Source organism: Dryobates pubescens, chromosome 13, assembly GCF_014839835.1.
Source record: "Dryobates pubescens isolate bDryPub1 chromosome 13, bDryPub1.pri, whole genome shotgun sequence".
NCBI classification, from domain to species: Eukaryota; Metazoa; Chordata; class Aves; order Piciformes; family Picidae; genus Dryobates; species Dryobates pubescens.
The window spans coordinates 19,735,329-19,759,881 of record NC_071624.1 but is presented as its reverse complement, the minus strand read 5'-3'; the positions used below and the strand labels follow the sequence as shown (position 1 = coordinate 19,759,881).

The window sequence follows — 24,553 nt, the reverse complement described above, 5'->3', positions numbered from 1 at the left end:
AGCTGCGTTTCCAGCTCCAAAAGCCCTCCAGGCTCACAGCACGCTCGGAGGAGGCAATGACCTGATTCCTTTCTTTCCCCTTCTCTTTTCTGTTGTTTTTTAAAATCCTTTTTTTCCCCTTCTTTTCCTGAGTGAAAGCACAGCAGGAGCCCTGCCTAGCAGAGCCCAGCCCTGCCCGGAGCAGCAGCGGTGACGCTAATCCCTCCCCGGGGCTGCTAATCCCTCCCCTGCTCCCCACCGCCACAAAGCTCAGCCCTTTGCCCAAGGGAAAAAGGCAAAGCCCCAGCAGCCTCCTGCCTGCCCCAGAGCCTCTCTGCCAACCTTCCAGCAGGACAGGGGAGCCCAGCAGCATGGCACTGGGGCTTTCAGCTCACTTCTGCAGACAGCAGGGTCACAGAATCATGTTAGGGGCTGGAAGGGACCTCCAGAGATCATCCAGTCCAAGCCTCCTGCCTGAGCAGCATCACCTAGAGCAGACCACACAGGAACACATCCAGGCAGGTCTTGAATGTCTCCAGAGAGGCAGGATCTCCAAGGATGCCCTTTGGAGAAGTGCTGCTGTGCACTGCCAACCAGTTTGGGCTTGTCTGGTAAAAGCATCCAGTTGTTTTGGCTGCACTCCAGAGACCCTCAAGGTCCCATCAAGGCCAATCCTGGACCCAGCACTGCCAGCTCACCACTAAACCACCTCCCTCAGCAGCACATCTGCAAAGCTTTCCCCAGAGTCATGAAGGTTGGCAAAGACCTCTGAGGTCACCGAGTCCAAGAGCACCACCAAACCATGGCCTGAATTTAGCTCCAGGGATGGGGACTCCACCACTGCCCTGGGCAGCCTGGGCCAGGGCTTGACAACCCTTTGGGGGAAGAAATTGTTCCTCATGGCCAACCTAAGCCTCCCCTGGAGCAAATTGAGGCTGTTTCCTCTCATCCTATCACTTGTTCCTTTGGGAGAAGAGCCCAACCCCCACCTGGCTCCAACCTCCTTTCAGGGAGCTGTAGAGAACCAGAAGGTCTCCCCTGAGCCTCCTCTTCCCCAGGCTGAACACCCCCAGCTCCCTCAGCTGCTCCTCACCAGACCCTGGGCTTGAACACCTGCAGGGAGGGAGGCATCCACCACCTCCCTGGGCAGCACATCCCCAGGGCCAATCTCTCTTGCTGGGAAGAACTTTCTCCTCCCCTCCAGCCTAAATGTCTCCTGGCACAGCTTGAGGTTGTGTCCTCTTGTTCTGGTGCTGGGTGCCTGGGAGAAGAGACCAACCCCCACCTGGCTGCAACCTCCCTTCAGGGAGTTGGAGAGAGCAAGAAGGTCTCCCCTGAGCCTCCTCTTCTGCAGGCTAAGCAACCCCAGCTCCCTCAGCCTCTCCTCCCAGGGCTGTGCTCCAGACCCCTCCCCAGCTTTGTTGCCCTTCTCTGGACACCTTCAAGTCTCTCAATGTCCTTCTTAAACTGAGGATGAGGTTCAAATGTCCCTTCCTAGCCAATGCATTCTGTGTTTCTCTACCCACTAAACCCCCAAAGAACAGAAGAAGTAGGAGGAGGAGAAAAAACCCAACACCCAAGAGCAAAGATTTCTGTGGGTGCTGACATCTGTTGTGCAGCTTCCAGCTGTGTGCCTGGAGCTGTCCCACACCCACAGGCACCTGTGCCCAGGAGCTGCCTGCACAGGGCTGGTTGGTTGATGTTACCAAGTGGTTGATGTTACCAGGTAACCTCAGTGAGTGGTTTCCAAGTAACCAGGCAGCAAAAGCCCCTTTGTGATCCACTGCATTGATTTCCCAGGCTGAGGCCAGGAACATGGAGCTGAACCAGCAGCAAGCAGCTCATCCAAACCACCAAGGACAGGGAGTAGTGGCCAGGGCTGATGAGATGATGCAGAACTACAACCCAGGAGGCTGCACCTCAACCTCAGGAGAAGCTTCTTTGCTGTGAGGGTGCTGGAGCAAGACCTGATGGGATTCAACACCTCCAGCCTGAACTCTTCTGAAACCAAACCCTCAACCATGCACTGCCACAAAGCTGCTCACCTCCAGCCCATGGCCAAGGGCAGCCAAGCTTGGACACTGGAGAAACCTCCTGAGAGGATGGGGTGGGGTGGATGGGAGCAGCCCCAGGGTCAGGGTTTTGGGGGTAGCCTCCCTCAGTGCCCATGGTAGGAGCTGAGCAAACCTCAGTGAAAGCAGCTGAGTCCCCCAGGCCTTTGGTGAAGGACATTTGCAGCCACCCTCAGCACCCTGGAGCCCACAGGACACCAGCTGGGTTTGGGGAGGGATGGGATGGGATGGGATGGGATGGGATGGGATGGGATGGGATGGGATGGGATGGGATGGGATGGGATGGGATGGGATGGGATGGGATGGGATGGGATGGGATGGGATGGGATGCACCTTGCTGCTTTTGCTCTTTGGACCTCTAAGCACAAGCTCTCAGCCCCAGGGCTCTCAGCCTTTGCTCCTCACAGAGCTACTCCAGGCAGCTTCCCAGCCTCTCCAGCAGTTCCCTGTCCCTCTTGAGCTGGGGAGCCCAGAAATGTCCCCAGGACTGCAGCTGTGGCCTGACCAGAGCAGAGTAGAAGGGAAGTAGAACCTTGCTCACTCTGCTGCCCACAGTCTTCTTCATGCCCTCCAGGAGACAATAGGCTGTGAGGGCTTACTGCTGGCTCATGGTGACCTTGTTGTCCACCAGCACTTCAAGGTCCTTCTCCACAGAGCTCAGGTGGTATTGCCCTGGCAATGAACAGAGTGGGGGACCCACACACACTTGGAGATGCCAAGTGCCCCCAGAGCCCAGCCCTGCACACTGCTGTGACACAGCTTCCAATCCTAGGTGACACTGTCCCCCCCTGCTCAGCCAGGAGTGGAGCCACCACCACCATCCCCCCAGCACTTGTGGCTCCACCAGCTTGTACTGGGAGCCCAAGCTCCCCCTCTGCAGCTCAGGGCACCCTGAGGCACCGAAAGACCTTTCCCTTGAGCAGGCTCTTCCAAGCAGAGGGCACATCCCCTTCCCATGGGAGCTTCCTGCTGGTGTTCCACAGGCAAGGCTGTGGGATCATGGCTCCAGGATGCCCACAGCACTCTCCCTGGCACCATCCACCTACCAGCAGCCCCCAGCAGCAGCTGCTGCTGCTAGATGCCAGCCACCACCACGCAAACAAGCAGGCAGCACCACCTGCAAGCGGCCCCAGGAGGGGAGAGGCTGGGAAGCAGGACTCAGCCCAGCACTTGCCAGGGCTAGGAGCCTGCAGCCAACTGGGAATGGCAGCCTCCTGCTGGGAAGGAGCAACTGGAGCAGCAGGATCCAAGCAGGTGGCACAGACACAGGGCTGGTTACCAATCCTCTGCCACTTGGCAGTGCCTCACCAAGGGAAAGAAGATCTCATTCTCTCTTGCTAGAGGAGGGAGCTGCACTGCTCCTCGTCCTCCCCCTCCTCCATCCATCCCTCCTCCATCCATCCTTCCCCCATTCAGCTCCCTAACATTGGGTGGGGGGAAAAAAGGCTGTGGGCAAAGGCAAGGAAATGCTAACCAGAGAGATCCATCAGCTGGCAGAGATGGGAACAAGAGTTTGGTCTGTGCCTGAGGAACCAAAGGGGCTGACAGGCAGGCAGAGGCCAAGGTGACAGCTTTGGACTTCAAGAGCTCTTTGGTTCAGCATCAGGAAGGCAAAAAGAGACACACAGGGAAAAGGAACCAACAGAGGAACATAGAGAAGGGAGGAGAGCAAGGGGAGGGAGGCACCTGGGATCCATTCTGGCAGTGAACAGGCAGGGGGGAAAGTGACAATTGTTCAAGTCTCAAGAATAAAAGAGAGTGAGAGGCAGTGCCAGGGGATTCTTTCCCTCCTGAAGTGGCCAAGGAGGAAGATTAGATTGAGTCTGAGAGGGTAATTTTGGTTTACAAGACAAGAAGCCAAGGGTTAAAATGGAGATGAATATCTGGCAGTGGAAATTGAGAACACTCTGACTGTGCAGGAATCCTAACCCCATTCAGCTCCTGCCTCCAGGAAGGCTGTTTGGTAGGAAGAGCACCCCAGGGCTTTGCTGACTGCCTGCAAGCCTGAAATCATTCCTGTAATGAGGAAGGAAGAGCAGGCAGAGGGCAGCTGAGCGATGCTCAGCAAGAGCTGGAGGCTGGGGAGCAAGAGGCTGGGGGGCAAGAGGCTGGGGGGCAAGAGGCTGGGGCCATACTCTGCTCAGTGGTGCCCAGGGACAGGCCAAGGGACACAAAGTGGCAGCCAGGAGGCTCCATGTGAGCAGGAGGAGAAAGTTGTTTGGTGTGAGGCTGCTAGAGGCCTGGAGCAGGCTGCCCAGAGAGGTTGTGGAGTCTGCTGGTGTGGAGAGCTTCCAACCACCCCCTGGGCACTGTGCTGCTGGGCAAGCTGCTGGGGGTGCCCTGCTGGAGCAGAGGCTTGGGCTGGGGGAGCTCCAGAGGTCCCTTCCAGCCCCCACCCTGCTGGGATTCTCCCAAGGCAGCTGCAGAGCTTTCTCCTCCTTGCTGGTTTTGCTTTTAAGAGCTTTGCTCATCACCCCCTGCCCCTTGCCAGCACAGCAGAGCCCAGAGCTCACCTGCTCATCACCAGCACTGACTTCAAAACTGCTTCTCCATCCCCAGGAGCCTGCAGATGGGACACTCCTGCAGTGTTTATCCAGAGCTTCTCCTTTCCTCAGCTCCACTGCACGCTGCTGCCAGGGCTGCTTTCCCCTGCAGGAGCTCTCTGCAGACCTCTGCTGCCTCAGCAGCTCCCTGGGGGTGGCCAGTGGTAATCCCGTGGTCATCGAGGGCTCATCTCACCCAGCTGACAGACAGCCCTTTGCAAGCTGAGGAGCACACAGTCACAGAACCACCCAGCTTGGAAAGGACCTCAGAGAGCATCAAGTCCAACCTAGCACCCAGCACCTCCTGACAGCTAAGCCATTGCTCCCAGTGCCACATCCAAGCCTTTCTTGAACCCCTCCAGGGATGGGGACTCCACCACCTCCCTGGGCAGCACATCCCAGTGGCCAATCTCTCTTGCTGGAAGAAAGACTAATTAGACTAATTATTTACAGAATGAGAGAAGCCCAACGTGGTGGAAGGCTGGAAAGGACCTCTTGATATCATCCAACTGTCCTGTGAGGACAGGCTGAGGGAGTTGGGGGTGTTCAGCCTGGGGAGGAGAAGGTTCCCAGGAGACCTCATTGTGGCCTTCCAGGATCTGCAGGGGGCTGCAGGAAAGCTGGGGAGGGACTTGTGAGGGTGTCAGGGAGGGATAGGACTGGGGGGGATGGAGCACAACTAGAAGTGGGGAGATAGTCCTTGCTTCCAAGCCAGTGGTGCCCAGGCTGGAGCTCATTTAGCAGGGTATAGCAGTGGGGACTGCCAGAGACCCTCAAGAGTGGAGAGAAGGAAGAAATGTTGGACAGGGAGGGTGGGGAGAGCCTGGCCCTGGCTGCTCAGAGAGCTGGGAGCTGCCCCATGCCTGGCACCTCTGCAGGTCAGGTTGTCAGGGGCTGTCAGCAGCCTGCTCTGGCTGGGGATGTCCCTGCTGGCTGCAGGGGGGTGGCACTGGGTGACCTTGGAAGGTCCTTCCCATCCTGGCTCGTTCTGAAGTCCTCATCCAGCCTCTTGCACTCATCTGCTGCCTCCTTAATGGCTTTTGCAGCAACTTACAGTCTAATTATCCCCTCAGAAGGGGAAGGGGAAGTGCTGACAGTGCAGCCAGAGCTGGGCAAGACCAACAGGAAGATTTTCCTGCAGTTTCTATCAAATTCCTCCTGTGTGGGCAGTGGGACCTGCACAGCCTTGCCCTGTGCCCTCCTCCCTGCTCTTCTAAGTTGGGTTATGGGCAGCATCCCAAGGCTGAGCTGGGTTGGCCTTGCAGCAGACTCTTAGGAGAGGTGAGAGCAAGGGGGCAGTGAGATGAGCCTGGAGCAGAGAGCTCCCAGGAGGAGCAGGCACAGGGATCCCAAGGAGCCAGGAGAGGAAAGCCAGAGGACAACACAGCAGGACACTGAGGGCTGGAGCAGGGCCAGAGAAGGGCAACCAGGCTGGGGAAGGCTCTGGAGAGCAGGGCTGGGGAGGAGCAGCTGGGGGGGCTGGGGGTGCTCTGCCTGGAGAAGAGGAGGCTGAGGGAGACCTCATTGCTCTCTGCAGCTCCCTGAGAGGAGGCTGGAGCCAGGTGGGGCTTGGGCTCTGCTCCCAAGGAACAAGAGATAATGGCCTCAAGCTGTGCCAGGGGAGGGTTAGGCTGGACAGGAGGAACAATTTCTTTGGTGCCAGAGTGGTCAGGGCCTGGCACAGGCTGCCCAGGGAGGTGCTGGAGTCCCCAGCCCTGGAGCTGTTCAAGAACCTGGGGCCATGGCCCCTGGGGCCAGGGTTTGGTGGCCATGGTGGGGCTGGGTTGAAGGTTGGCCTGGATGAGCTTGGAGGTCTCTTCCAACCCAAACAGTTCCCTGAGGCTTGGCTTTGGCAGAAGCCATCCAGAGAGAGGATCTGGGCAAACATCAGCATGGTGACATTCCAGTGACCTGCTACTGAGGAGCAGCAGAGAACAGCAGAACCCTGCAGCCCCTCGTGGCACCCTCAGACCTTGGGCCCCTCCAGCAAGGCACCTGGGGGCCACAACAGGAGGAAGGTCCTCAGGTTGTGGCCAAGCACCTCAGTGTTCCTTGGGACAGGCAACTCTCCATCTCCCTCTCTCTCTCCCTCCCTCTCTCAATCTCTCCCTCACTATCCATCCCTCCATCTCTCTCTCTATCCATCTACCTATCTCTCCATCTGTGCATCCATTCACCTATCCACCCATCCATCCATCCACCCATCTCTCTCTCTCTCTCCATCTTTCTACCCACCCCTCTGTCCCACTCTCTCCCTCCCCCCCCATCTATGTATCCATCAGGCAGCAGAAGCAGCAAGAGGCTTTTGGAAGGGAAACCAGAGGATTTAAATAAGATCTCTGCACTCACACACACAATGACTAAAGCATTTTCTTCTCCACACCCACAGAAGAATCATCAGCCTCAGAGGAGCTTGGCAGCAAGCAGATCATGCTGGTTTGCTGCTTGCTCCCACCCCACTTTAATTGCCCTGTGTTGGTGGGAAGCCAGGAACACAAACCCAAGGGGTGGCTCTCACATGGATTGGTCCTACTGAAGCACCCCTGGGGGTAGGTGACCCCCAGGACCTCATCTCACAAGCACCCATGGGGGATGTGCTGGTGGCTGGGGGGTCCTGGGTTGGGCCATGGGTGCCAGTCTCTGCCAGAAGCACAAACCCAAGGGGATGGAGCTCACATGGATCTGCCCTACTGAAGCACCTCTGGTGGCAGCTGACCTCCAGGATGCTGTTTCACAAGCTCCTGTGGGCTGCCAAGGAGGGGAAGGGTCTTGGGGGGAGGGGTCTTAGGTTGGTGGGAGCATGGCTCAGCCCCCTGCAGGGCGTCACCAACACTTGGTGCCCACAGCATGGTGCCCACAGCCCTGCTGACAGCCTCAGGGGGAGGGAGGTGTGTGTGGGAGGCAAATCCCAGACCCCCCCTCAGGCATCTCCAACCATTCCAGCACGCAGAGGTCATGCAGAGAGCCAAGGTGGGGGGAAGGAGATGGGGCTGGGGGGAGGGGAGAGAGGGCTTGGAGTGGAGCTGGGAGACTCAGGAAGGGCAGCTGGGAAAAGCATCTGCAGAGAGCTTCACACAGCTGTCTCCAAGGAGGTCCTCCAGCACTGCTAGAGAAGCAGGGAATGGGTTGGGTTGGGAAAGCCCTCTGAGCTCATGGGGTCCCAGCAGCAACCCCCATGGCCATGAAACCAGTCCCCAGGTGCCACACAGAGTCATGTGCTCACAGAATGGTCTGGGGTGGAAGAGACCTCCAAAGATCATCCAGTCCAACCCCCACTGCACATCCACGTGGCTCTTGAACACCTCCAGGGGTAAGGAGGAATTGAGGGCTTGGGGCACCCCAGGCCTGGCATAGCCTTCCTCAACCAAGCCCCCAGCAGTCTGATGAGCCCTGGCATGGTTTCCTGCCTGTCAACTGCAGAGACTTTGGGTTTATTGCTGAGGGAGAGGAGGGAGAGGAGGGAGAGGAGGGAGAGGAGGGAGAGGAGGGAGAGGAGGGAGAGGAGGGAGAGGAGGGAGAGGAGGGAGAGGAGGGAGAGGAGGGAGAGGAGGGAGAGGAGGGAGAGGAGGGAGAGGAGGGAGAGGAGGGAGAGGAGGGAGAGGAGGGAGAGGAGGGAGAGGAGGGAGAGGAGGGAGAGGAGGGAGAGGAGGGAGAGGAGGGAGAGGAGGGAGAGGAGGGAGAGGAGGGAGAGGAGGGAGAGGAGGGAGAGGAGGGAGAGGAGGGAGAGGAGGGAGAGGAGGGAGAGGAGGGAGAGGAGGGAGAGGAGGGAGAGGAGGGAGAGGAGGGAGAGGAGGGAGAGGAGGGAGAGGAGGGAGAGGAGGGAGAGGAGGGAGAGGAGGGAGAGGAGGGAGAGGAGGGAGAGGAGGGAGAGGAGGGAGAGGAGGGAGAGGAGGGAGAGGAGGGAGAGGAGGGAGAGGAGGGAGAGGAGGGAGAGGAGGGAGAGGAGGGAGAGGAGGGAGAGGAGGGAGAGGAGGGAGAGGAGGGAGAGGAGGGAGAGGAGGGAGAGGAGGGAGAGGAGGATTTCTGAGGGGTGGTGCTGGGGGTTTTGGGGGGGAGGAGAGGCTGCATCCTCTGAGAAGTTGCAGATGACACATTCAGCTGGAGGGAAGGCAGCAGAGAGGAGCTGCAGCCAAGGCAGGGGCTGCAGGCTGGCTCCAGCAGATGGTGCCAGGCTCAGCCACGTCCCCACACCCCAGCCCTGCCACCAGCCAGGCTCCGGCGTGCCACGATCCTGCCCACGCCAGCACTGCTGCCCCAGCACACAGCCTGCAGCACAGGGCTGCTGGGGCAGCCCCAGGGAGTGGGGGCTCACAGGGAACAGACAGACTCTTCACAGAAGCCCAGCCTGGTGGAGGTTGGAAGGGACCTCTGGAGCTCCCCCAGCCCAAGCCTCTGCTCCAGCAGGGCACCCCCAGCAGCTTGCCCAGCAGCACAGTGCCCAGGGGGGGTTGGAAGCTCTCCACACCAGGAGACTCCACAACCTCTCTGGGCAGCCTGCTCCAGGCCTCCAGCACCCTCACACCAAACAACTTTCCCCTCCTGCTCACATGGAACCTCCTGGCTGCCACTCTGTGCCCCTTACCCTGTCCCTGGGCACCACTGAGCAGAGCCTGGCCCCAGCCTCTTGCCCCCCAGCCTTTAGCTCTTGCTGAGCATTGCTCAGCTGCCCTCTGGGGCTGCTCTGCTCCAGGCTCTCAGCCTCAGGGCTCTCAGCCTCTGCTGCTCACAGAGCTGCTCCAGGCCCCTCAGCAGCTCTGCAGCCTCCCCTGGACTCTCCCCAGCAGGTCTGTGTCTCTCTTGAGCTGGAGAGCCCAGAGCTGGCCCCAGGACTGCAGCTGTGGCCACACCAGAGCAGAGTAGAAGGAGAAGAGAACCTCCCTTGCTGGCCACACTCTTCTCCATGCAGCCCAGGCCACCTTTGGCCTCCTTGTCCCCAGGGGCACACTGCTGGCTCATGGGGACTTTGCTGTCCCCCAGCACTCCCAGCTCCTTCCCCTTGGAGCTGCTCCCCAGCAGGTTCCCCCTCCCTGTGCTGCTGCAGGAGGTTGTTCCTCCCCAGGGGCAGGACCCTGCCCTTGCCCTGGCTGAGCCTCCTGAGCTTCCTCTCCCCCAGCTCTCAGCCTGGCCAGGGCAGGCTGCAGGCAGCACAGCCTGGGGGGGCTCAGCCTCTCCTCCCAGCTTGGTGCTATCACTAAACTGGCCAAGGGTCCACTTGCCCCCGGGTGGGGCAGAAGTGGCTGAGCAGAGTTTGCTGTGCTGGCAGCAGCTGCTGCTCTGTGCCTGGGTGGGGATGCTGCAGCGGGGGCAGCGCTGGAGTCGCTGTTCCCAGGGGGAAGAACTCTGCTGGAGGGGCTCCAGTTGCAGCAATCACAGCCTGGATCGCTGCACAGCCCACAGCTCTCCTGCCCCCACCATGGCTCATCAGCCATGGGACCCGAGGAGGCAAGAGAGGAGGAGAAGGAGCAATATTTGTCATGCTGCAGAGGAGTTTCCCAAGGGCAGAGCTTCACATGTCTGAGGGAATTACCTTGTCCTGGGGGGGGGATAAAATGAAATGAAATAGTGAAACCCTGCAGTTCCTGAAGGTTGGAATGGATTAAGGGATTGGCAGAAAGGAGAGGGAGGAGCAGAAGGTCTCCAGCACACCTCTGGCCCCCCTCCTCCTCCAGCACACCCCTGACCACCTGCCTGTGGGAGCGGACCTCCTGGTGCTGCATCAGTCTGAGGGGTGGGCACCCCAGGAACAGGTAAAGTCTGACCACTTTACACTGACTAAGTCCATTCCCACTTCATAGAATCACAGAGCTGTCAGGGCTGGAAGGGAGCTCAAGGCTCAGCCAGCTCCAACCCCCTGCCATGGCCAGGGACACCTCACACCACAGCAGGTTGCTCACAGCCACCTCCAGCCTGGCTGCAAACACCTCCAGGCAGGAGGCTTCCACCACCTCCCTGGGCAGCCTGTGCCAGGCTCTCACCACCCTGCTGGGGAACAACTTCTTCCTGAGAGGCTGGATGGAGCCGTGAGCGCCCTGGTCTCGCAGAAGCCGAACCTGCCCATGAAGCTCGGTGCTCTTTAAGGCTCCTCCCAGCCCAGCCCGCGATGCGTGGCCGAGGTGGTGCTGGCTTGCTGGTCGGACTGGGTGACCTCAGAGGTGTCTCCCAGCCCAGATTCCCATTCCCTCTGACAAGCCGCAGCCTTCTGGGCTTTGCACAGGAAATTGCTGGCTTTAGCATCTCGGCGCTCGCCGTGGCTCCTGCATCAGCTTGATGAGACACGACAAACCCAGACCACACCGGAGCCAGGGCAGCTGCAGCCTCCTGGAGAGCCATTAGGAAGCGGAGAGCAGCGCAAATTAGCACCGATTTTGTTTACTCAACTGGTTCCTTTCTCTCCTCTTGAGTTATGCCTCCCTCTCTCTGTGGCCATTACCTCCCAGCCCCGGGGGGAAACCTCCCGGTGAACTCAGCGCAAATCCTTTCTGCTCACTGGATCGGTCTTAATTTACAGCAATAAAGTGAAGATCAGACGAGGAGCCATAAAACCCAAGCTGAGGTGGAGAGCTGCTGAGATAATCTGTCATTTTGCATCCAAATAACTGTGCCATTTGCATGCCAGGGCTTAAACCAGCTCCGAGCTGCGGGCAGGGCGTCGATAAACCCCAGAGTCTTAAACATCCGAGGTAGGCATCACAGCATCCCGGAGCTCCAGCATGGAGGGGCTGGAAGGGAGCTCTGGAGCTCCCCCAGCCCAAACCCTGCTCCAGCAGGGCACCCCCAGCAGCTCGCCCAGGGGAGCCTGCTCCAGGGCTCAGCACCCTCACAACAAACAACTTTCTCCTCCTGCTCACATGGAACCTCCTGGCTGCCACTTTGTGCCTCTTGGCCTGTCCCTGGGCACCACTGAGCAGAGTCTGGCCCCAGCCTCTTGCCCCCCAGCCTTTAGCTCTTGCTGAGCATTGCTCAGCTCCCCTCTGGGGCTGCTCTTCTGCAGGCTCTCAGCCCCAGGGCTCTCAGCCTCTGCTGCTCCCAGAGCTGCTCCAGGCCCCTCAGCAGCTCTGCAGCCTCCCCTGGACTCTCCCCAGCAGGTCTCTGTCTCTCTTGAGCTGGGGAGCCCAGAGCTGGCCCCAGGACTGCAGCTGTGGCCTCACCAGAGCAGAGCAGAGTAGAAGGAGAAGAGAACCTCCCTTGCTGGCCACACTCTTCTCCATGCAGCCCAGGCCACCTTTGGCCTCCTTGTCCCCAGGGGCACACTGCTGGCTCATGGGGACTTTGCTGTCCCCCAGCACTCCCAGCTCCTTCCCCTTGGAGCTGCTCCCCAGCAGGTTCCCCCTCCCTGTGCTGCTGCAGGAGGTTGTTCCTCCCCAGGGGCAGGACCTTGCCCTTGCCCTGGCTGAGCCTCCTGAGCTTCCTCTCCCCCAGCTCCCAGCCTGGCCAGGGCAGGCTGCAGGCAGCACAGCCTGGGGGGGTTTCAGCCACCCTATGATGAATGCTTGGAGCATGATGCAAGGAAGAAGAAGACACAACTGACACACTGCTGAGGAATACCCTGGTCACACTCACACCCCTCCAAAGGCAGAAGAGATTCCTTCTACTCCCAAACTATGAACTACTCACAGAACCATTTTGGTTGGAAAAGACCTCTGAGAGCATCAGGTCCCAGTGTCACCCAAGCAGGCTTTGGGGATGCAGTTTCAGCATTAATAATCCCAGGCTGGCTCAGAAGAGCTTTGCTCTTCAACAGGAGCTTCCAGCCCCCAGGTCACCCGAGGCTGCTCAAAGCAGTGGAAGAAAGCCCAGGAGGAATTCATTATCCTGATGGCAGCCACACCTCCCAGGCAGGGCTCAGGGCCTTTGCAGGGCTCTGACCCCCTCCCAGGCAGGGCTTCCTCCTCTACAAGTGCTCAGCAGCTCTGCCAAGGACCTTTCCAGGGAGGGGGAATGGATGTGGGGTACATCCCAGGAGGAGGTTTGTTCTCCTCCCCATCCAATGAGCCTGAGGGAGAAGCTGCTCTGGAGCACCTCTGCCCTCTGGGTGGGACCTGCCTGCACAGCCCACAGCAGGTAACCAGAGCCAGGAGAGGTTTGTACCTGTTAGCAAATCATAGAATCACAGAGCTGCTTGGCTTGGAAAAGACCTCCAAGATCATCCAGTCCAAGCCTCAACCCAGCACTGCCAGCTCAGCACCAACCCCTGGCCCTCAGCACCACATCCACACAGCTTTGAGACCCCTCCAGGGATGGAGACTCCACCGCTGCCCTGGGCAGCCTGGGCCAGGCTTTGACAGCCTTTCTGTGGCAGAAATTGTTCCTCATGTCCAACCTAACTGGTTGCTAACCTAACTGGAGCTGCAGAGAGCAATGAGGTCTCCCTCAGCCTCTTCTCCAGGCTGAGCACCCCCAGCTCCCTCAGCTGCTCCTCCCCAGCCCTGCTCTCCAGAGCCTTCCCCAGCTTGGTTGCCCTTCTCTGGCCCTGCTCCAAGCCCTCAGTGTCTTTCTTGGAGTGAGGGGTCCAGAACTGGACCCAGGACTGGAGGAGTGTCCTCACCAGTGCCCAGGCCCCACAGATTCCTTCACTACCTTTGCCAGGGAATCCTTTCTGAGGCAGAGGAGCAGGGGGAGGAATTCTTTGTGCCATGATGCTTCTGTTGTGCCTTTCAGTGTCCATGTCTGGTGTGCAGATCCCATGGAGCACTGCTCTGACCATGCCACCATTCCAGGGGGGGGGAAGGAGACATCCCACTGGATCCACCAGAGACAGCCACCCACCAGCACACTGCAATGAACAGCAGCTGCTCATTAATACAGATCAGAGAATCACAGAGCTGTCAGGCTTGGAAGGGACCTCAAGGCTCAGCCAGCTCCAACCCCCCTGCCATGGGCAGGGATACCTCACACCACAGCAGGCTGCTCACAGCCACCTCCAGCCTGGCTGCAAACACCTCCAGGCAGGAGGCTTCCACCACCTCCCTGGGCAACCTGTGCCAGGCTCTCACCACCCTCATGGGGAACAACTTCTTCCTCACAGCCAATCTCAATCTCCCCACTTCTAGTTCTGCTCCATCCCCCCCAGTCCTATCCCTCCCTGACAGCCTCAAAAGTCCCTCCCCAGCATTCCTGTAGCCCCCTTCAGATCCTGGAAGGCCACAATGAGGTCTCCTGGGAGCCTTCTCCTCTCCAGCCTGCACAACCCCAACTCCCTCAGTCTGTCCTCACAGCAGAGGAGCTGCAGCTGTGGTGTTTGGGATGTGCCACAAACAACTTCTCTGAGGCTTGCCACCAGCCTCCCCTGCTCACCCTGGCAGCATGGTGGGCACAGTGGTGTCAGGGTGATGGCTGACTTCATGATCTTAGAAGTCTTTTCCAGCCTTCATGGTGCTATGAGCAGGGCAAAACCTTCTCCCAGAGCAACCCAGCTCCCCGGGAGCCTGATCCATGCCCAAGGACGTGGCAGGGAGCTCAGCCATGTAGAGCTTGGGGCTGTGCTGCCAATCTGGGGCCATCAGCAGTTCAAAAATAGCCCTTTCTGAGAGCTCTGCCTGCAGCTGGGCACCAGGGACCCTATTTACCAACCTCCTCCATCTATTTGTCCTCATAAATAATTGATGGTGGCAGCTTGGGCCATTAGCTCCAGTGCCAGCAGAAACAACACACTTGGAACTGCAAAGGCAAGCTGGTGAAGTTAATGGTCCATGCTGACCCTGTGGCTGGTGCAGAGCCTGGGACAAGGTGTGGAGAGGCTGGGAGCCATCTCTTGGAACAGAAACCCATCCCTTGGAGCAGAAACCCATCCCTCCTGGCTGATGCAAGATGCTCAGCTCCATCTCACGAGCCTCTCATGGCCACCAGGATGTTCAGCTCCATCTCACAAGCCACTCATGGCCACCAGGATGCTCAGCTCCATCTCACAAGCCTCTCATGTCCTCCAGGATGCTCAGCTCCATCTCACAAGCCACTCATGGCCATCAGGATGCTCAGCTCCATCTCACCAGCCACTCATGGCCACCAGGATGCTCAGCTCCATCTCACAAGCCGCTCACGGCCACCAGGATGCTCAGCTCCATCTCACAAGCCTCTCATGGCCACCAGGATGCTCAGCTCCATCTCACAAGCCACTCATGGCCATCAGGATGCTCAGCTCCATCTCACAAGCCTCTCATGGCCACCAGGATGCTCAGCTCCATCTCACAAGCCTCTCGTGGGCCCCAGGATGCTCAGCCCCATCTCACAAGCCTCTCATGGCCACCAGGATGCTCAGCTCCATCTCACAAGCCTCTTGTGGGCCCTAGGATGCTCAGCTCCATCTCACAAGCCTCTCATGGCCACCAGGATGCTCAGCTCCATCTCACAAGCCTCTCATGGCCACCAGGATGCTCAGCTCCATCTCACAAGCCTCTCATGGCCACCAGGATGCTCAGCTCCATCTCACAAGCCTCTTGTGGGCCCCAGGATGCTCAGCTCCATCTCACAAGCCTCTCATGGCCACCAGGATGCTCAGCTCCATCTCACAAGCCTCTCATGGCCACCAGGATGCTCAGCTCCATCTCACAAGCCTCTCATGGCCACCAGGATGCTCAGCTCCATCTCACAAGCCTCTCATGGCCACCACGTTCGTGTCACCCCAACACCGGGGCTCCTGCCCGTGCCATGTCCAAGGATGGGTGGCAGAGCTGAAAGGAGGTCCCTACCATGACAGCCTTTGTGGAGAGCCCAGCCTGGGAACCTCAACCCTGCTCGGGCAGGGCCGTCAGGGAGCTGCCCTGCTGCTCCAGGAGCTGCGGTGCTTCTCGCAGTCAGAGCTTACAGAGCAGCATTACAAAGGATCAAGGGGAAGAGCCTCTCCCGGCGGCCGCCCAGCGCCGCGGCTGTCCCCGGCGGTGACAGCAGGGCCGAGGTCTGGGGAGGTCCCATTGCAGCCCCGTCCGGACAGGGAGGATGCCGAACGGGGCCGAGCAGATGCTAAAGCCAAGGTCTGCTCCCGCCAGCGCCGCAGGAGCGCACCTGAGCCCCGGGCCGTGCAGATGCTCCCTGCTGAAGCCGCCTTTTCTCTTTCCTTGCCTGTAAACTTTTGCCGTTTCTCTCCCAGCCTGGGCTCTGAACTGGAGCGGGGCCAGAAATGTGTCATCTGCTGCAGAGCCCCCGAGCTGGCTCCGCTCCCGCCCCCACCCCTGTCACAGCCACCGTCACTGTCTCTCCCTTTTACATAATCCCACTGGCACCGGGAGCTCCTGGCAGCCGCGGGAAGCATCCCGGGGTCGGGAAGCATCCTGAGGTCGGAAGCATCCTGAGAGCGGCTGCGGCAGCCCTGCCGGAGAGGGGTGGCACAGCGCTTAGGGTCTGAGGGGGGTGGGGGTGGGAATTGGTATTTTTAGCCTCAAAGAGGGGTCAAGCTTAGCGAGCAGCTCGTTTTGAGCAGCACACGCCTCAGAGCTCAGCACCAGGGATGGCACTGGAGCAGAAAATGAACTGGGAAGGACTTCAGCTTCCAACGCAAGGGAGCCGAAGGCGTCACAGGATTGGAATCGCTGGGGATGGCTTTGAGCTGGGAGAGGGCAGATTGAGACTGCAGAGTAGGAAGAGATTCTTGAGAGTGAGGGTGGTGAGACACTGGCACAGGTTGCCCAGGGAGGCTGTGGCTGCCTCCTCCCTGGAGGTGTTGAAGGCCAGGATGGATGAAGCTTTTGGCAACCTGGGCTGGTGTGAGGTGGGGCAGGGGGTGGGAGCTGGATGATATTCAAGGTCCCTTCCAACCCAACCCATTCTATGGTTTCTGAGCCACTGGGAAAAGCCTGTGGCTTCTCCAGGTGCTGGATTTTCCTCAGCCCCAGAGAAGAACCCAAAATGTCAGCTTCATCACCCTTGGTCGACATCTTCCCTAACTCAAGGTTCTCTGGATTCAGCAGCAGCATTGCAGCTGAGCCTGGGGGTTTAGCCAGCTCCAAACTCCCCTCCACTGCTTCTCCTGGGGGAGAGATCAGCTCTGGATAGGGAAGAGAGTCAGGAGCAGAAAGAGGGATTAGTCATGAAGATAAACCATCAGCCCTGTCTCCAACGAGATGCTGCTCCTGATGCACCTCCCTAGGTCAGGGCTGGGCTCAGCACCAGCAGCTGTTGAGACCTTTTCTGGAAGGAGCAAGGAAGGGGCCACCAAGAAGCCCAACTTTGGAGGCTGCAGAAAGCATTTGTGGCAATGTGGGCAGCAAAGAACTGTGATTAGCTGGCGTGCCAGAGCCCTGGAGCCCGTGGGGAACCAGCAGAGATAACTGCTGGCAATTGGCACTTGGTGTCTCTAAGCCTGATGAGGAGAAGCCAGGGCTGGGGAGCAGATCTGTCCCTGAATGACAAGATCATGCCCCTGCACCACATGAGCCAAGACACCTCTGCCTGGGATGTCTTGTGGAGGAAGGGGAAACTGAGGCAGGGAGCTGCAGTGGCTTGGGAAGGGCTGCAGGAGGGGGACAGGGAACTTCTGCCTGACCTCACTTCACCAGCCCTGCTCCACCAGGATTGCCTTTGTTCCACAGGATTGCCTCTGCTCTGCTGGGATTGTCTCTATACCACTGGGATTGCCCTTTCTCCACCAGGGTTGCCCTTCCTCCTCTGGGATTTCCCTTCCTCCTCTGGGATTGCCCCTGCTCCACCAGGACTGATGACAGACCAACATATATTGACATGGAGAGTTGCCTGTCTTTGAGCAGGACCCAACAGCACCCCCAAAATTCTGCCCTGCTCACAGCCAGAACCAGCTCATAGCACCCAGCAGCTGGGACTGCCACCTCCCTGGGATCACCCCTGCACCACTGAGCCTGTCCCACCACCCCCAGCACCCTGTCCAACTGAGAGCTGGGTCCAGGCTATGTTAATCAGCGTTTTGTTCTCACCACAGGCTCCTGGAGCATCACCTGGACCACTGCTGCTGCCAACACAGAGCTGGGGAGCACCCACGGGAGCGTGGCAATGCTCCTGCTAGAAGCTGGTCATGGCTAACAACGGGAATGAGCAGTGGGAATGGCCAGGCTTCCACCTGGGAAGAGTTAAGCTTCCACTTGGGCAGAGCCTCCGTGTTAATTACCAGCGGCTCCAGCAGGTTACACCCAAGCATCTCACTCCCTCTGCTTCCATGCCTCCCACCACCGAGGTTCCTGGAGAGTTAACACGGACGTCTGCAGAGCTCCAGGACTGTCCAGACCAAGCCCTTGTGCCGAATCTGGGTTGCACATGAGGGTGTGAACCCAGCCTGGCTTTGCGGCAGTCCCAGGGACCATCGGAGCAGCCTCAGGGCACAGCTGCATCCTCGCCCCGCGCCGGCTGCGCAGGACCATCAGCCATGAGCCCATGGGCTGGGGAGAGGCTGGGATAAAGTTGCCTGCACTCTGTGTGCCACTCACCACCCTCCTCATGCCCACGGAAACCTCCTCATATCAGCTCTGGGATGCTCAGGGATGCAGCAGCCCTGCCTCAAGCAAGGGGTGCAGAGCATCATCCCTAGGCTGTTCCAGCCTCAATCCCATCACTCATTATTGGCTGAAAGGGACATCCTGAGCAGGCAAAGTCACTCCAATCCTTCTCCTTTTCAGCTGCAGGCAGGGCACAGAAGCTTAGCAGCTGCCCACACTGAGCCCTTCAGACTCAAGTCCCAGCCAGCCACTCTTTTGCCTGCCTAGGTTAGGAGAACTAAACCCCGGGAAGCTGCACCAAGCATTTTGCCTGGAGGCTGTGTGCCCCTCAGCACCCTCCTCATGCCCACAGAGACCTCCTCATGCCAGCCCTGGGATGCTCAGGGATGCAGCAGCCCTGCCTCAAGCAAGGGGTGCAGAGCATCATCCCTGGGCTGTTCCAGCCTCAATCCCATCACTCATTACTGGCTGAAAGGGACATCCTGAGCAGGCAAAGTCACTCCAATCCTTCTCCTTTTCAGCTGCAGGCAGGGCACAGAAGCTTAGCAGCTGCCCACACTGAGCCCTTCAGACTCAAATCCCAGCCAGCCACTCTTTTGCCTGCCTAGGTTAGGACTAAACCCCGGGAAGCTGCACCAAGCCTTTTGTCACAGCACTCATTATTCTGTCTGCATTTTCCACCTCACCCTCACTAAGTGAACCCCAACTCAGCAAGGGACCACTGTGACAGAGCGATGCCCGAGGCAGAGGCTTCTCTCCCCCCTCTCCCCCCCACTCAACACCCTGCAAATGAACTTTTCCTGCCCCAGCCCCGGCCGCGCTTCGCTAATGGCTTTTCCCAGCCGCTCTCCCTGCTCGTTAGCAGCGACACAACTCCTCGATCGCTTAACCAGACAGCAGCTTAACGCCACTGTCGTAAATCCGGAGTGATGGGCAGAATCCCCTCACGTTCTGCGGACCCAATCACCGCTCCGGCTGCCTGCAAACCCCTCCGACACCCCCGGCGCTGCCCGCTTCTGCAGCGCGGGCTGAGACCTCGCCGTGAGGAGCCGAGCGGAGAAGCTCCTCCGCAGGATGAGATGCCCCCAGGCAGGCAGGGAGGGCGGCAGGCAGGCAGGCAGGCAGGCAGGGAGCTCTTTAAAGAGGCAAAGTAACAGAAGAGCCACCGCACACTGCCAGGGAAACAAAAGACCCCACACCCTCAGCGTTATCTCATACCTATATTTCATGCCCGTTTGCTTTGCGGTGGATTCTTTGAGGGAGATGTGGTGCTGAGGGGTGAACGTCCCCAGGCTGCGAGCGATAATCGCCACCGTCCGGAATTTCGCCCGGGCTGCGTTCACTACGTTGGGGGTCGTGCTGTTCTGCTTGCTGATGAGCCTGTCGTCACCATTTCGACTCTTCAAGTTGTGCTCCGTGCAGGCGATGGACACTTGCATCGTGCCCTCGTTCCCTCGTTAGGCACCGGCCGGGTTGCAGCCCCCCGCGGCTGCCCCCCGCCCACCCCCCCAAAAAAAGACACCAACCCTAAACGTTCCTGGAGGAACCCACCGACCTCCAACTCCCAGAAGTAGCCGAGGGGGGTTCGGAGCTGTGATGCTTGGCAGGAGAGGTGCCCCCAGAGTTGGCAAAGCGATGGGAAGAGGAAGGTCTGGGCTGGCCGTCCCCTCGCTGCTCAGACAAAAGCATCCATCCAGTCAGGCGCTGGTGGAGGCAGGGAGCTGCTCCTTCATGGTGAGCTTCCCGCAGCCCTCGCTCCGGCTCGCTGCAGCTGGCTGCCGGTGCCTGGGTTTTAAATCAATGCAGACATGCTGCAAGCCTTCGCTTCCATCGCCCTCTGGACCGCGAAAGTGCTGAGCAGGCAACCTTCTCCCCAGCCTGGCACCTGCCAGCCCCTAGGACCGGCGATGCCCATCGGATGCCGCGGATGCAGCTACATCCCACCCAGCGCTGGCAGCGGGCTGGGGGGCGGTGCGTGGTCCAGCCACAGCTTCTGCAGCAGCTGCCGGGATCCCCCCTTGGCAGGATCCTGCGGGGAGCTTGGGAATGGGCCTCCTTTGTGCTCAGAGGAGCTTCAGGATGATTCTTCCCGGGGGGAAAAAAAGCGCTGCCGGCATGGCTCGGAGAAGCCCGCTCCTGGGTTTTTTTTTGGTGTTAAAATGGGCTAATTATGGCAAAGCAAGCAAGCAAGCAGTAAGAGGAGAGGGGGAGGGAAAGCGATCGCTCCGCTCCCGAGTTAACGCCTTCATCCCGCTGCTCCTGGCGCCCGGAGCCGCTGCCTGGCAGCAGTGCCAGGGTTAATCCCTTCTCCCCCCCCCCCAACCCAACCAGCCGCAGCGCCAAGCCTCTGAAGCAAGCAAACCGTCCCCGTCCTTCCCTGCTGCAGTTCCAAGTGGGAGCCCAGCTCCGAAGTGGAGGTTTCTCCGGTGCCACATCACCCTGTGCCACCTCTGCAAGGGTGCTGGGTTTGGGTGCCAAGGGCAGGGGCAGCCCAGGGAGCCCTAGGCTGCTTGAGCTGCAAACTGGAGCAGTGGGAGGCTGAGGGGGTGGTTTGGAGTCACCTCCAGGAACTCTGACCATTGCTGCCAGCCTGGCAAGGAGCGCTGGGGGAGGATGGGTGTAGGTGGGGGACAGTTTGGGCACACCCTGTGTGCATACCCACGGGGTGTGCATGGGTGGTAGCACAGATCAAACAGGCTGGCAAAGGCTGGGGCTGTGGTTTCCTGCTTGTCCTTTCCTCAGTCCTGCACAGGCTGGGGGGAAATGGTCCTCAGACTCCTTCAATCAGCCCTTGGAGCCCCAGGAGGGCTGGGGAGTGGGCCAGGGTGAGGCCTGGGGCATCTTCAGAGGTGCTGTCATCCACCTTCTGTTCACTGCCCGGGCTGCTGAGGACATTATCTTGTTAGGGTATGAGTAGCCCCAAGGCTGGAGCTCCCCCAGCCCCTCTGGTGACCTCCCAGCTTCCCTCCTCCTCAAGGCACAAGAAGGTGGAGCAGAAGTGGTGGCCAACAAAAGGACAGGAATTGGGGCTGCTGGTATGCTGCTGCTGACCCATTTTGAACCCAGGATGGTAAACCTTTGATGTCCTCAGCTGCAGAGGGAGCAGACAGTGGTTCTCTTCCCCTGCCAAAGAGGGAGAGAGAGTATGAGAGCAGCTGGGGGGAGGGGGGGCAGCTGGCAGCCAGCCAAGGCCACCCACCACCCAGGTTGACAGGGTGAAGAGCTCCTGATGAGCTCCTTGCTGTTCCTTTCTCTAATGGCTCATTAATGCTTATGCAGCACATTCCTTGGAGGGTGGAAAGCATTAAACCAAAGCACGATGAGCACCAGCTCAGCATGCACCAGCCCCAGAACCTCCCAGCCAGGAGGGGCCCTTGGAGACCCTCTCAGCTGTGGCTTGGGGGCAGATGGACTCCTTGGTGCAAGGCTTGGAGAAAAGGAGGCCAGAGCTCCCCAGGGAGTTGGGGAATTGCTTGGGTTGGAAGAGGACTTTGAGATCATCAAGTCCAAGCCTCAAGTCAGCACTGCTAGGTCATCACTAAACCATCACTGAGTCCAACCCTTGACCCAGCACTGCCAGCTCAGCACCAAACCATAGCCCTCAGCACCACATTTCCATGGCTTTAAAACCCCTCCAGGGATGGGGACTCCAGCACTGCCCTGAGCAACTTGGTCCAGGCCTTGACAACCATTTTGGGGCAGAAATTGTTCCTCATGTACCAACCTAAACCTCCTCTGGTGCAACCTGAGGCCATTTCCTCTCATCCTATCTCTTGTTTCTAGGGAGCAGAGTCCAAGCCCCACCTGGCTCCAGCCTCCTCTCAGGGTGCTGCAGAGAGCAATGAGGTCTCCCTCAGCCTCCTCTTCTCCAGGCTGAACACCCCCAGTTCCTTCAGCTGCTCCTCCCCAGCCCTGTTCTCCAGAGCCTTCCCCAGCTTGGTTGCCCTTCTCTGGACCTGCTTCAGCTCCTCAATGTCCTTCTTGGAGTGGCCTAAAACTGAACCCAGTACTCAAGGTGTGGCTTCAGCAGTGCCCAGTCCAGGGGCACAATCACTTTGGTTGGATGGAAAGCAGAAGGCTAAGCCATAAGCAGCTGAACCAACCCCTGCTAGGCTCTGAGATCCCAACACAAGCTTTAGCAGAGCCCTCTCACAGTGAGTCGTGACAGATGACACAGAAATGCTGCTACACAGCCAGCAAAGAGCCTGCCACTGGGGGCCACAAGCCAGGAGCTCACTGACACCAAGATGCTGTGTGGCAGAGGCCCTCCTAGGGCACCCTCCAGGTCTCCATGGGACTGAGCTTGAGTAATGGTAGTGACCCTTCCAGGGCACTGCCCGGCCCAGCACATCCAGCTCCACACAGACCCAGGACCCATTCAGGTTTTGGAGCCCAGCTTTGCATTCCAGAGCCCAAAGCAAGGCTGACACCCCTGAGATTCCTCCTCCCTGGTGGTCGTGGGACACCCTCTGGCTGGGCAAAGCTGCTTGCAGAAGGTTCACAGAGTGCATGGGGTTGGAAGCAAGAGAGCTCAGAGGTCATCTTGTCCAACCCTCCCTGCAGTGAGCAGGAACATCTCCAACCAGCTCTCCAGCTCTGACATCTTGTTCCACTCTCCCAGAGAGCTCTTGCTGCAGCCAGAATGGTGGCACTGGGGCCTGGAGAGACGCCCAGGTCACCATCCATCACCTATGTCCTGCTCACCATCCCTGCTGCCACAGCTGCCCATGCTCCCAGGTGCCAAGGGAGGGCACAGAAAGGGACAGACAGGCTCTGTGCTGGCACCTCCTGCAGAGGAGATGAGCACAAAGCTGCTTAGCTCCAGAGAGGGGCTCCAGCCTGTGCCAAGGGAATGTGTTTGAACACAGGATTTGCTTCATCTGCCTGAGCAAGATAATCACTGCTGGGCTAAAAATCTTTGGGTAAGATGATTTTATGTCATGAAAATCCTCAGTGTGTGGAGCATGGGGTACGTGACAGCCTCAGCAGAGGACAGTGCCCCTGGCCAGCCTCTCTCTGTCACTCCAGTGCCACCAAAGGCTGTGGCTGTCTGCCAAGCCACAGGGAACCACTGGCACAGGTTGCCCAGGGAGGTGGTGGAAGCCTCCTGCCTGGAGGTGTTTGCAGCCAGGCTGGAGGTGGCTGTGAGCAGCCTGCTGTGGTATGAGGTGTCCCTGCCCATGGCAGGGGGGTTGGAGCTGGCTGAGCCTTGAGGTCCCTTCCAGCCCTGACAATTCTGATTCTACGCTCTGCCCCTGAGGAGGAGGAGGAGGAAGAGTGCTCATTAAACAGACTGCTCACAATGCTTCAGCAAGCAAATCTCTTCCAGGCTCACACAACCAATTCTCTTGGAAAAGACCTCCAAAGGTCATCACACCCAACCCTCAGCCCAACCCCACCATGCCCACTAAACCCTGTCCCCAAGTGCCATGGCCACATATTCTCTGAACAGCCCCAGGGATGGGGCCTCCAGCACCACCCTGGGCAGCCTGTGCCAGTCCCTGACCACTCTTGAAGGCAAAAGATATTTCCTAATCTCCAACTTAAACCTCTCCTGCTGCAGCTTGAGGCTGTTTCCTCTCAACCCATCACTTGTTCCTTGGGAGAAGAGTCCAACCCCCACCTCACTCCAGCCTCCTGCCAGGGAGTTGCAGAGAGCCAAAAGGTCTCCCCTCAACCTTTTTTCCCTCCAGGCTGAGCACCCCCAGGTTCCTCAGCTTTGGTGCTGATGATTTAAAGCCCCATTGCTGGGAGGAGTGCCCTGGCCCAGCCATGGGGAGGCCATAGCTGAGGGGCTCTGACCCAGGAGCTCAGCTGCTACCTGGGCAAAGCAGAAAGCCTCAGGAGGAAGCCACCCCCACATTCATTGCCCTGCTGGCATCTGGCTCAACTCTAATGAGAGCTGAGCAAGGCTCGGGCATTTTTCATGCCAGTTTGGATTTGGTTATTGCCTCATCACCTCCTGAAGGATCTGAGGTGAAGAGCCAAGGGCAGGGCTCAGAGTCTGGCTCAGTGTGCCCCCCCTCAGGGCTGGGCTGAGGCTGCTTTATTTACAGCCCAGCCATAACACACTGCAGGGGCTACAGAATCACAGAATGCCCTGGTTGCAAAAGACTTCAAGAGCACCAAGTCCAACCACAACCTAACATCTCCCTGTCCACAGCTCTCAGACAGTGTCCCTAAGCTCCTCAACCAAACAGCTTTGCAACCCCCTCCAGGGATGGGGACTCAACCACCTCCCTGGGGAGCCTGCCCCAGGCTTTGAGAACCCCTTCAGGGAGGAAGTTTCTTCTAACATCCAACCTAAAACTCCCCTGCTGCAACTTGAGGCCATTTCCTCTCATCCTAGCACTTCTTACCACAGAGAAGAGACCAACCCCCAGCTGGCTCCAGCCTCCTTTCAGGGAGTTGGAGAGAGCCAGGAGGTCTCCTCTCAGCCTCCTCTTCTCCTGCTGCTCAGCAGGGCCTGCATTCACCTACCTGTGTTGTTCCACTGCTGATTTGGGTCCCTTCAGGGAGGATGGAGCCCTGGGAGCTGACAACAGCTCTTGTATGCTAGCAGAGT

The 24,553-nt window shown here is 58.9% G+C and overlaps 1 protein-coding gene across 2 annotated transcripts in view; it reads right to left on the bottom strand.

Annotated features, from left to right (window-relative positions):
• The window catches only part of KCNAB1 (potassium voltage-gated channel subfamily A regulatory beta subunit 1), a 72,691-nt gene that overhangs the window by 29,426 nt on the left and 18,712 nt on the right, over positions 1-24,553 (bottom strand). Inside the window, exon 1 of one of the 2 annotated variants that reach the window (XM_009906594.2) lies at positions 19,207-19,480. The exons of the other annotated variant lie outside the window; for it this stretch is intronic. Within the exon in view, the coding sequence (XP_009904896.1) occupies positions 19,207-19,427 (221 nt within the window). The 5' untranslated portion in view covers positions 19,428-19,480. Of the gene's footprint in view, positions 1-19,206; positions 19,481-24,553 lie in introns of those variants that run through there. 2 annotated transcript variants of the gene reach the window in all.